The 14,196-nt window shown below is 25.8% G+C and overlaps 1 protein-coding gene across 2 annotated transcripts in view; it reads right to left on the minus strand.

Annotated features, from left to right (window-relative positions):
* The window catches only part of LOC122512887, a 65,531-nt gene that overhangs the window by 22,259 nt on the left and 29,076 nt on the right, over positions 1-14,196 (minus strand). For both annotated transcript variants that reach the window (XM_043629019.1, XM_043629018.1), the window contains exon 2: positions 6,239-6,317. In XM_043629019.1, coding sequence (XP_043484954.1) covers positions 6,239-6,280 — 42 coding nt within the window. In that variant the 5' untranslated portion in view covers positions 6,281-6,317. The remainder of the gene's footprint in view (positions 1-6,238; positions 6,318-14,196) is intronic.

Below are 14,196 nucleotides of genomic sequence, written 5' to 3' on the forward strand. Positions count from 1 at the left end.
TAATAATAATAATAATAATAATAATAATAATAATAATAATAATAATAATAATAATAATAATAATAATAATAATAATAATAATAAAAAAAAAAATAATAATAATAATAATAATAATAATAAAAATAAAAGCATATTCTCATAAGATACATATCAAATAATTAATTAACTAATCAATAATTAATTATTAAATACAATTATTATTAAAATATATAATAATATGAAAGGACCTATCCCATTTATATTTGTAAATAAAAGAATAAATAATAATAAAAATAACGCAGTAAAGGCAATAATAATTATTAATATCAATAAATAGTAATTGATTATTTGAAAATAATATTAATAATTAGAAACTAATTCATATTCTGTAATAATTAAATTAATTTCAATGAATAATTTCTTCATTCAAATGAAATGAATTTATGCCTGGAAATAAATTAATGTATAATTTAATTTACTCGAATTTGAAAATTATTGAAGAACATCTTGTAAGAGACGATCCTTTCAATGATAACAAGTGTCCTAAGTGAAGTTGCTTCTTATTAGGCAAAGTAAATGGATGAAAGATGCTAATTAGTGATAAATTCTAATATAAAGTTACATTATCAATTTCTTAACTATTTCAAAATAATATATATAATAAAAATAAAAAAACTACCTTATAATTAAATTTTCACTAAAGAAAACATGGATAAAATTATTTAACATACATTTACTATATATAATAGAGTAACACCTTACTTTAGTTTTGTTTTCGCTACTTGAAAATAAAATTAAATCACTACACAAATTATAAATTATAATTATTAAGAAACTATGAGAGGAAAAATGAAATGAATGTTTTTTTGATTTTTAATAATAATTTAATTAATGTAGTGCAATTAAAAAAACATTAAACAAACAAAAATAAGCGAGACTTCTTACTTAGTTTGCAATTTAAATTTTAATTAGTGAAAGAAAGATGAGACGAAGGACAAATTAGTGAACTCGAGAACAAGAAATGTTATTTCTTAATTACAGCGTAGGTGTAACATCATTTTGTCAATTAGTTTTTATTTTTTTTTCCGAGTGTGAATTAATGAATAGAATCTGTGTTAGTTTAGTAATTATTTTATTATTTATTTTTTAATATCTTTAGCAAATTTTTTTGAGGTATTTTTACAAATTTTTTACAATGTTTTTTTACTACTTTTAAGTGTTTTATCACTTTGTAGTTTTTTAGTATTTCTACTATCCTTACTTTTAAGGGCTTTAGCACTTTTAGCACTTTTAGTATTTATAGAATTTTTATACTTTTAAATTTTTAGTATTTGTAGTATTTTCACTTTTTAATTTCTAGTATTTTAACTTTTTAGTATTTCTAGTATTTTTAGTATTTTACTATTTTTCCTTTTGATAGTTTTATAACAATTTATGGTACTAAAAGTAAAAATACTATCAATTTTTAATATAGTGAAGTATTTTTAGTTTTTTTATGTAGTTTTTCAATTTGTTTACTAGATTGATTTTTGAACAAATGAATGAAAATTTTTTTTTTGAATTTAGTAATTTTTATCAGTGAAAAATTGATAACAGTGAATTTTGCATTTTTTAAATCAAATAAATATTTTATAAAATTTGCAATTAAATAGAAAAAATTAGTGCGAGATAAAAATCTCGTTATGCATTCGAAAGCAATTTGCGCGCTCGCAACTACTACTGCTTTTCTTTTAAATAAAATTGATGTAAATCAACATAATTAGAGTCCTCTTCAAAGACCATATATGATGAATCATGTTCCCTATTTTTAAATTCACGTCTAAAAGCCTCTTATCTCCATCGATTATATCTTTAAGATTACGTTCTTCATTAGGAAGTAGAAGTGAATTGAAACTAAAATTCAAACATTCCCTTTTCTTTCTATCCTTTTATTTCTCCCACAAAGGATCAAAATTAGTGATACCAAGGTAGTGTCGAAATTATTACCAAAAAATGCTAATTTTTAAATTTTGTTAGTAGGTATAATATAATTTTAACAATTTTTTTGAAATTTTATTGTTAATTTGAAAGAAATTTTTTTTTACAACTAAAAGGAATAAATATTTAAGATTCTTTTTGAAACGATTTGTTAATTTAGAATAAAGCTTCAGAAATAGATATGGTTAAGAAACTATTGGAGCAGAAACCATTTAAATAAAGTGTATATTCGAGATCTCATAAATTTGCATTTACAAGACTACCTCTTGGATCGCAGTTATGATAAAGGTTGGTTCAGCGGGGATATAAGGAAAGTATTCATATAAAAAAAAAGTAGTGAGAGAGAGAGTAGTAGTAGTAGTGGTATCATGAAAGTTACTTTCAATATTATCTTATCTTTTCTAATAGCTCCAGGCTTTAGTACTCGCAGGAGAATTTGTCGTTCTAGTGTCAGGAAACAATTTAATATATCAGTTAATGATTCAATTGATAAAATTAATAGCTTTTAATATGGGTTCTTAATTTTCCATTTTTTCACATTGTTAATATTTAAGAATTATCTTTTATTTTTAGTATTTAGTAATATGTTTATAATATATTTATATTTAGTAATAGTATTTCTAAATAATAATAGTAATTTTTAATTGTAAAATAATTCTCCTAATTTTGAAACTATTTAATTAAAATTTCAGTGGTACCAGTTAAATACAAATTTATGAAACAAATCTCTATGTGGTACCAATTAGTCACTATTTCTATGGACCAAATAGAATTACTAATTTTTAAAACATAAAATTACAATTTTATTGGTATTAATTAGAATTTTTACGATACCAACTGGTACCACTAATTTCGCAACATATTACAATGTTAGTGGTGTCATGTCAGTGAATAAAACTAGTGGTACCACTTTTGATATCATGTAATTAGAAAATCTTGTTCGTACTAAAATACTACAAACACTGAATTTAAAGGTACAAGAAAATTTAAAATAAGAATTTGGTACCGATTACGCTGAGGCAGTAAAATTGCAATAGTATAAAATGGTACCACTAGTTTTGGTTACAATTACTCCATAATTTCAATGGTACCAAGTGATACCACTAGATTTGTTACAATTACTTTAAAATTCCAATGGTACCAAGTGTTACCACTACAAAAATTTTAATGGTACCAAGTGGTACTTACTTACTTTCGGCATAATTGCAATGGTACCACATGGTACCACTAGTTTTGTTAAAATTACTCCATAATTTCAATGGTACCAAGTGATACCACTAGAATTGTTACAATTACTTTAAAATTCCAATGGTACCAAGTGTTACCACTACAAAAATTTTAATGGTACTTACTTACTTTCGGCATAATTGCAATGGTACCAAATGGTACCACTAGTTTTGGTTACAATTACTCCATAATTTCAATGGTACCAAGTGATACCACTAGATTTGTTACAATTACTTTAAAATTCCAATGGTACCAAGTGTTACCACTACAAAAATTTTAATGGTACCAAGTGGTACCTACTTACTTTCGGCATAATTTCAATGGTACCACATGGTACCACTAGTTTTGTTACAATTACTCCATAATTTCAATGGTACCAAGTGATACCACTTGAATTGTTACAATTACAGTCGAACCTGGATAAGCGAGAGTTCAAAGGACCAGCAATTTTCTCTCGCTTATAGAGGTTTCTCGCTTATCCAGTTTCTTAACTACAGAAGTCTAACTCACGGGACCAGCAAATAACTCTCGCTTATAGAGGTTTCTCGCTTATCAAGTTCTCTCTTATCCAGGTTCGACTGTACTTTAAAATTCCAATGGTACCAAGTGTGACCACTACAAAAATTTTAATAATACCAAGTGATATCATTACTTTTGGCACCATTGCAATGGTACCACTTGTTACAATTACTTTCAAATTTTAATGGTACCAAGTGCTACCACTACAAAAATTTTAATGGTACCAAGTGGTATCAATACTTTTGGCACCATCCCAAAATTCTCAACGGTCCTAAGTGGTACCACCGATTTGAATAAACTCTAAGACTAAAAAAATGTCAGCTTCACCAAAATCATTGAGAAAAAAAATTTACAAAACAAAGTTAAAAACATTTTCTTAAATTAAGAAAACATTTATTTCACATAAATAAATTTATAAAAATCTTCCCATAGAATAAAAACATTCCAAAATTGATGCCATGTATTTTTTCTAATATCAATATCGAAATAGGATTTATTGGTGAAAGAAATGATATAAAATCAAAAAAAATAAATAAATAATAACATTACGAGGAAAGAATCTTTTTATTTGTAATTCCCCAAAAAAAGGAAGAATTTTAAACGGAATTAAAAAAATGAATGAAAAGAATTAAAAGAATATGAGAATTGTAACCAGACACTTGAAGATTTGATGGCTTTTGTGAGAGGATAAAAAAATAGTTTACTTAATTTTCCAGATAGCCTGCATACCAAGAAAATTACTGGCATAAGAACCCTAAAACTCATGTAACACGCCTGGATGCATCTCAATTAAAATAATTACACTGCCCATATCCATTGGCCTTTGGCGAATATATCAACCGGTTTTATTTTACGATCTAACTAAAGTCCATTTCATAAATTCTGTCGCTCGACTTTCACATTTTACAAAAATTACACAAATTTCAATATATATATATGTATATATACGTATATATTCGAGAATTATTATCTTTACTTGAGAATGCACGCTTCTAATGTCTGATTCAAAACAATATTCTAACAAGAAAACAACTTTATTTTCTAAAAGAATTTTTGTAAAAGAATCTCTTCTAATTGTATTTAATTTTACAAGTAGAAAATAAATCTAATTTTTAAAAAATGCCATATTTTTTCACTAATATTTATTTCATGAGAAATGCATTATTTATTATTGTAAATGTTCAGTTTTAATTAATTTTCCTTGTAGAAGAAATATTGGAGAAATTGGAGAAACGGATAGAAAAAAAGTGAAGAAATGTACGCAATGAAGTGAAGAATATTTATCGTTTTTAATCGAATGGTTCATTTCTTAAGAGAATTATTACATGATCGGTTGATGAGAAAATTTGCGATAGACCTAAATAATGACGAATATAAAATACAAATAACGGTTTTTTTAGACCAGATGGAAATATTCGCTTGCAATATGTCGCTTCTTTTAATCTAGCATTGTCATTCAGAAAAAAAAGAGAAAAGAAAAAATGCGAGTCACTTCCCGGAACTTATTTTTCTCATATTGTATAACAATTTACATAATTAAATTTTTGTACCTAATAAAATAAATAATTAATGTATTAAATTACATATTAGTAATTTCGATTTGTTTTTAATAATTTTTTTTTAAATTTAGTAGAATTTTTTTTTGTATTTATTTTTACAGAAATTTTTTTAATTTTAGTTGAGCTTTTTCTATTATTATTTGATTTTGGTAATTATTGTCTATTCTATTGTATTTCTATTTTATTATTTTGTTTTATTTAAATTAAACAGAAAAAAGCAAAACAAAAAGAAAATATTAAAGAAAACATTTTTCAGCTAAACTTCCAAGTGGTACCACTAATTTTGGAAACATTAAATTAAATTTTTATTGTTGCAATTAAATACATTTTTTTAAAATCAATTGCCAAGTGGTATCACTAATTTGTAAATTAATAAATATTGAACCAGAATTTTAGTGGTTCCGACAAAAAAAATGGTTGTGGAACCAGTTGTTACCAATTAATTACAATTTTTATGGTACCAAACGATACCACTAATTTGGAAAAAATTGCGGTACCAATTAGTCTCAATTTTCACTGTACCAAATTGTCTATATATTTTGAAACTATTAAAATATTTTTTTAGTGGTACCAATTAATAATAAATCCTATGATACCAAGTGGTACAATGATTTGTCAGTCATATTTAAAAGTTTTAGTGGTACAAGTTGGTACTACTAGTTTTGGTACCAAATATTACCCACTAATTACGATTCCCTTGGTACTTATTATCGACAGGCACCACTAATTTTGGGTACCAATAAACATAATTGTAATAATTAATTATTATTTGTATGGTACCAAGTGGTACCACGTAAAAAATTAAATAAAAATGTTACTGGTAACAATTAGATACAATTTTCCTTTGAGCGGAAAAATCAAAACCCAAAGCAAAGATTAAAAAATCATTCGTCAACTAAATGTCAAAAAATAATAATAATTTTTAGATTTAAAAATATTTTTATTTTCCACAAATTTTTTTTTTTTTGAAAACTCACCATATAGATCATCAAACGTAGCAACTTCCGCACACCTAGCATCCTGGATGTTCCAGCCTCTCACGCTGAAACAGCTTTCCTAAAATAGAAATAAAATACTGAATAATAATAATAATAATAATAATAATAATAAGCAAATCAAGTCTGGTGAATGAATTTTTTTTTGCGATTAGTCAAAGCCGGATCTATTTTAATTCATTCAACCAACCTCATGGTCTAACGAGTAAATTAGCCAAGCTCACTTCACTACAAAAAGGACGCGGTTCAAATCGTAAGGAGGTCTTGAGTACAGAAAAAAAAATATATACCTATATATAAAATTGATTCACCCAGTGAATCTCGAATCTAGAATTAAAGTAAGCATGACGTCGTGAAAACTAAGGAGAAATTGACTGTAGCCAATTATAGATTTGAAAAAATGATTTGTCATTTTATGCTTATTTGTCTATTTCAAAGTGTATGAATTGTCTTTTTTTCAAAAATCAATTTTTTCTACTAATGATTTTTTTATATCTTAAAGACACCACACCCATGTAGAAATATTTAAACAGTTTATTGGCTACTCTTCAATATTGTAAACGGTATTTTATTAAGGATTTTGGGGTCATTGAATTCTAATTTAATATCAGATTTGAAAAATTTTAAATGGCGGATCCAATATGGCGATCAAAAAATTTTTTTTGATTAAGATATTTGTCTAAAAATTTTTTTTTTATTATTTAAAAAATGTACAATTAGTACAAATTAGTAAAGAAAAAAATTTTTTAACAATGATTAAATAACTGATAAATAATAAAACGAGTTTATTAATTAATTAATTCGTTAAAACATTATATTAATAAATAATGAGTTATAGAATAAAATCGAATTTTTTTTTATCGATTTTATATCGAATATAATAAACATAATGTTATAATATATATTAATAATTATAATACAATATTAAATAAGTACAATAATAATTACAAATCAGTAAATAATTATAGTTAACAAATAATAAATAATAATTGATAAATAAAACAAGTTCATTAATTCATTATTAATAAATAAGGAGTTATAAAATAAAATCGAAAGTTTCTTATCGAGAACGAGTCCATGAGTATAGGAATTTCTGGAATGCAGTGTGAAAAAAGAATTGAAAAAAATTATGTATTACTTATTTTTGACATTGTATATTAAAAGTTGTTTACATGATTGTTCCTTTAGAGATATATGTACAGTTAATAATTTTTATTTTTTTGTTCTTTTTTAATAATTTATGTGAGAGCGAGTGCGATAATCATAAAGCATATAATAGATGCAATATGATGAAAAAAAAATATAGATGAATGACGAGTTCTCATCGAAAGAACCTGACTGGACAACTTTTGATTATTATCAAACACGACTATTCAATCTTTTTTGAGTCTCAATCTCATTTCATCTGTTATATGATCTCTATACAACTCCCACATAAATCATATTTTTTATCTATTGACATTATTCTTTTAATTTACCCCTGTTTTGTTTATTGAAAAAAAAAATTTGTCTACAAATTTCTCAAGAAAAAAAAATACTTATTTCTATTAATTATATTGTATCGAGTTAAATTATTATTAAATATTTAATAGTAGAAAAAATTTACGAATTTATAAAATTATTTGACTTCTTTAACACATTTTTTAATTTTAAGAACACTAAAACTCATTAAATCACCAGTATTATTTTAGATTTGAGACCAGTTTTACTCTTATCTTTCAAATGACTCGAGATTCATAAAATTAAGTAATAAAATTCGATTAATTACCTTCACACTGAGAATAATTTGAGATAATGAAAGAGATAAACCTTAACTTAAGAGCATAATCAAGACTGTTTTCGATGCTAATTTTAAAAAAGATTTTGACAAAATCGTTGAAAGTGATAATGAAAATTTTTATTTTCGTTTAAAAGCTATTTAATAAAATAGGACCATTAAATAGATGAAAATATTTTTTTTTTGCTTGAATACTTTTTGCAAATACTTTTGGTCAAAAATCTGATAAATTTTTATACTTTTTTTGTGTACTATGATAACAATAATAATAAAACAAGTAAAACTAAAAAATGAAAATAAAATTAATAATAAGAATAATAATTATTATTATCCTTACTTCCTGCTATAATTAATTATTTTGACTAATTATTCTATCTGTTCATTTGTATAAAATTTTTGAATAATATGCGATTGGGGATAATATCTTTCTTATAAAATAAAAGAGAATGTTTCACACGAAGAAATAATCGAGAGGCGGGTTTAAAGCGGAAGAAAGGTGCGCTTATTAGACCATTGAATCAACTTAATTAATGTGCCATCGTACGTGTCTGATAATCATTTCCTTTCGTATGTGTCATGGGAATTGTTGCTATACTTTCGATATGTATCAATATATTATTTTAAAAAAATCAAAGAAATAATATTTACACAATTTTCTATTGCAAAAAAAAAAAAAAAAAAAATTGAAAATATTATGTAGACATCATCAATTAACAGTAGAAGCAATTGTGTTGCAAACAGTAAAGTAATATTAATTGTTACCATTAATATAGTACCATTTTAATTTCAATGGTACCATTATTGATACCACCGGTTTTGTTTCAGTAAATTGCGATATAAGTGGTACCAATTATGACTGCAGGTTGCTATTCAATTTTAATTTTTATGGTACCAAGTGGTACCATTACATTTTAATTTTTATGGTACCAAGTGGTACCATTATATTTTAATTTTTATGGTACCAAGTGGTACCATTACATTTTCATTTTGATGCTACTAAGTAGTACCATGATAATTTTAATGGCACCAGAAAAGAAGAAAAATTTTGGTATGATTAAATTTACATAGTAGCTATAAAAAAATCTGGTTTTAGTTCCAGGTACCATAATATTAAAAATAATGGTACCAGTACCTAGGAACAAGACTGGTACCAAAGAATTTATTATTAAACTTAATGGTATCAATATCACTAGTTATAATCATAATGGTACCAAGTGGTAGCACTAACTTTAGAACCATTAAAATAACATTTTACTGGTACCAATTACATACAATTTTTATGGCAACAATGGGTACTAATAAGAAACCAATTTTATCGTATCCAGTGGTACCATTCAATTGTAAACTAGTAAATTATTATCTTAGTGGTACCAGTAACTTACGTTTCTATGTTACCCACTGGTAACATAAATTTGGGTACCAACTAATACCATAGTTAAAATTAAATAAATATGTGGTGGTACTAGTTAATGATAATTTTCATAGAACGTTACTGTTGTAATATGGTACCAAGTGGAACCAATAGTTTTGCTGCAATTAAATTTCAATTTAAGTGGTACCAAACATTCCGACAGTTTTAGTACCATTAAATTTCAGCGGTACCAAATTGTTACCACCGGTTACTATTACAATATTACAATACAGTTGTAATGGTTCCAAATAGTACCAGAAAATGAGGATATTATTGGTAGCAAGTATTATCTCCAGTATCTTTCCACTAAATTACAATTTCTATGGTACAATCCGTCACCACAAGGTATGGTACAATTTAAGTGGTACCAAATATTCCGTCAGTTTTGGTACCATTAAATTTCAGTGGTACCAATTTGTTACCACCAGTTACTATTATATTAAAGTTTGAATGGTACCAGAAAATCAGATTTTTTTGGTACCCAGTATTATCTCCTGTTTTTTTCCACTAAATTACAATTTTTATGGTAACATCATTCACTACAGGTAATGGTACAATTCAATTGGTACCAAATATTCTGACACCTTTGGTACCATTAAATTTCAGTGGTACCAATTTGTTACCACCAGTTACCATTATATTAAAATTGTAATGGTACCAAATGGTACCAGAAAACGAGAATTTTATTGTTACCAAATATTATCTCCAGTTTCTTTCCACTAAAATACAATTTCTATGGTACCATCCGTCGCCACAAGTTTCAGTACCATTGAATTAATATCCAAATGGTACCAACTGATTTTGTAACAAAAAAATCACAGTCATGTTACTAAAAAAAAATACAAAGATGAAAGGCGAGAATCCCACATGAAGAGTGAATGCGCGCGAGATGTATACAAACACGGTTATAACAGATGCTGTGAAAAGGCGTGGGTTACGTTCAGAAGTTATCGAATCGTAACGTGTTAAAGCCGCAGGAGCCGGCTCAATCCTGATTTCAAGCTTGTTCGCGGCTCGTTAAGTCGACTCTGTTTTTACCGCATTGAATGCATCATTGCTCAGCCATTTGCAATGACATTGATCCTCAGCTCCTGGAGCACGTGTGTACTATATACCGAGGCACTGATTTCCGAGGAGTCGTTTAAAAAAAATCAAAAAGAGAGAATCTCATAAAAATGTATATCGAGATCGATGCATTTCTATTTTACCTCGAGTGCAAATTTTTCAAACAATATTGAGTGAATGTTGCACGGTTATATTCGCAAAATATTGTCAAAGCATTGCAAATAATTTATGTTTCTAAAATCTTGTCCTTTGTTTCATATTTTCAAATAAATGACGATATTTCTATTACTACTTTTAATTTTTATTTTACTAACACAGTTTTTCTAAAGATATACCAAATTGAGGCGAAAAACGTATCAAAACGTATCAAAACGTTGCAAAACGTTGGTACCTACGTTTTTCGTCTCAATTTAATAATCCTTAGAAAAACTTCGAAAAAAATGTTTTGTATATTAACAAAATTAATAGATAGCTATAGTTAATATTTGGTACCACTGAAATTCTTACTTTATGGTACCATTTGGTACCATTACAACTGTAATCTAATGGTAACCGATGGTAACAATTTGCTACCACTGAAATTTAATGGTACCAAAGCTGTCGAAATATTTGGTGCCACTTAAATTGTAATTCAATTGCAACAAAACTATTGGTACCACTTTAATTAATATTCAAGTGGTATCAATAATATTTAAAGGTAAATTAAAATTGTTGAGATGGATGGTACCATAGAAATTGTAATTTAATAGTACCAAATCGGAGTTAATATTTGGTACCATTTGGTACCACTGAAATTTAAATTTTATGGTACCATTTGATACCACTGGATTTTAAATTTTATGGTACCATTTGGTACCACTGAAATTTTAATTTTTTGGTACCATTTGGTGCCACTAAATTTTAAATTTTATGGTACCATTTGGTACCACTGAAATTTTATTTTTATGGTATCATATGGTACCACTGAAATTTAAAATTTATGGTACCATTTGGTATCACTGAAATTTTAATTTTATGGTACAATTTGGTACCATTACAAATATGGTGACAATATTAAAAAGCAATATTTCTCCAAGCATTGATTACTTTTTAAAGACAATTTAATAATAAATACATGTGGCGATATATTAATTCTTAATATTGCACCGTGCGCGTAGCAGCATTATCTTTATCGATCGAATTCAACGTAATATACTTTTCCTATTGAAGACATAATATAATGGATAATAATTACAAGCATACACATAGAAATATTTCTATGAGTGTATTCTTTTAAAGATCGTTTATAAGATGTATATAATATTACGACTCTAACATGTGGTATAATATGCTTCCTTCTTGATTAACCCGGTTATGCACTTGTGCAGCATGAAGAACTTAAAGAAATATTCACATCAATGTCCGTGCGGGAGATCGTAAAACTGTTTGGAAAAATAGGATGTTCTATTACGAAGAAATTATGTTATTAGGCTTTTTGAAACGCATGAGAAAATGCTCAATTCAAGAGTCTCATCATAGTTAAAAAATTTTTGCTCTTTTTTTTGTATTATTTTTTTTCTCTAGATTTGAGGAAAAATACTCACTATTTATTATACGATCGTCTTAATTTGTTTAAATTGTGTGAAATAATGATTTTAATATTAATATTTAATGCTGCTACTATTACTATATACAATTTCAACAACTAACAGTACTATCAGCAACAAGAATCACATTGAATGTATTTGGCGTTTATTTCAACAGTCAAAATTAAATTCATAAATAAATATAAAAATTATAAAAAAATTCAAAATGAAAATTATAAATTAAATAAAAATAAAGAAACAAAATTACAATCTAGAGTCTTGTTTTTATTGACTTTTTAAATTTTGTTGTGCATGGGAATGAATGTTTAATTGCTAAAAGAGAGAGAAAGGAAATTATTTTATTATAAAGTAAACAAAGTGATTTAAGGTGAAAGACATGCGATGATCATGGGTCAGTGTGTCTTCGATAGTAATTAAATTGTCCAGCTGGTTGTCGTTTCAACTTTCAAATTGATACAAGTAGGAGGTAAAAGGTGCCTGAAGTTCCTCCTTCTCATTAAGATAGAAATGTGCCTCGTTGAAGCATACGTATAATTATCATGTTGAGATAAATAAGGAAGCTTTTCGATGACATTCAATCAGCCCTTTTTTTCACTGCTTCTAAGCAACTTTTAACCCAACTTTTCCTCTTTTATAATTTAAACAAATTTCTCCAATTTAATAAATCAAGGATTTAAATTTCAGAAAATAGAATTTAATTCACAATGTAATTTTTATTTCATTCAATTTTTCCCAATGCAATATTTATTTCAGTCAATTTTTCAAAATGCTATTTTTACATTTTTATAAAAAAAAATTATAATTTAAATTATATGTGAATTTTATATAATTAATTTTATTATATTCATTAATATTGTAATAGGTGAACTCTCACTGGAATTTATTTAAATGTAAGTAAAACAAAAAGAAACGGTGATTAAATGAAAATGTGACGTTTTCTTTTTTTCTGCGTATAAAAATAGATTTTAGAGAGTGTGGGAGTGTCACATTACATTCTTCGATGCACAAGGAGAGCAGCACATAATAGGATATTAAATTCTATGAGAGCGTTGCCTATTAATCATATTTAAGTTGATTACAAATCGTTTGTTTACACGGATAAGTTCACTTCCTTCCTATATAATACATATCATAGTATGAGAATTCATTGTCATGATTTAAACTGTTTTTTTTATTCTTTTCTAGTCTAAAAAAGCACTATTTTAAGAAATGACTCAAATTAAAGAGTATATCTTGACAGTGAGATTTGAATTTTAATTAAATTAACCTCAGACCAATTAGATTAATTCTAATTTATCTGAAAAGAAAATCTTAATTTTTATTTTCAAACTGACATTGAAATTTACTACAAAAAAATTGAAATAAATTTCTAAAATATATTTAAAAAGTAAATAAAGTTGAAAAATAAATTTTTTAAATAAATTTCAATTCAAAGTATTTTATATTTCCGAAAGTATTTTTGGATTAATTAATTTTTTTTCTTTCAACAGGACGGATATTCGCTGTTTAAAAATAAATCGATATCCAATCAACAAGGCATTTGAGTCTAATTAATCGGACACAATTTATGTAAAGAAGTAAAAGAATAATTTAAACACAAAAAAAAATTTAAAAACTAAACATTTAACATCTAAATTAGGAATGAGATTGATATCACGATTAATTAATACCACATTTAATTAATGATTTTCAAACTAATTATACACTTTTTGCATATTGATTCTCGATTATCGTATTGGGAGAATCGGAGAATGCGTGAGACGAAATATTGAACATCACGTTTCAGGTAATGTATACAAATTTCTGTCTTTTTGAATTATAACTCTGTTTGCAAAATTATTAATGCGTCATTATCGTCAATTATCGCTCGTTCTATTACTATACTTTATTATAATGTGTATATATATATTGTTGAAAGGCAAGAAATTTCCTAAATTAGCAAGTGTTTTAAAAAATTAAGTTTTTAGTTAACTTTTCGTGTAAATTTATTTATAATTTTTTACAATAAATAAGATAATAATTAATAACATAATTCAATTGTAGTACATTTTTTCCAAAATACAATTTCCCAGAGGATATATTTTCTCAAAATATACTTTTT

Source organism: Leptopilina heterotoma, unplaced genomic scaffold (genome assembly GCF_015476425.1).
Source record: "Leptopilina heterotoma isolate Lh14 unplaced genomic scaffold, ASM1547642v1 Lhet_13, whole genome shotgun sequence".
NCBI classification, from domain to species: Eukaryota; Metazoa; Arthropoda; class Insecta; order Hymenoptera; family Figitidae; genus Leptopilina; species Leptopilina heterotoma.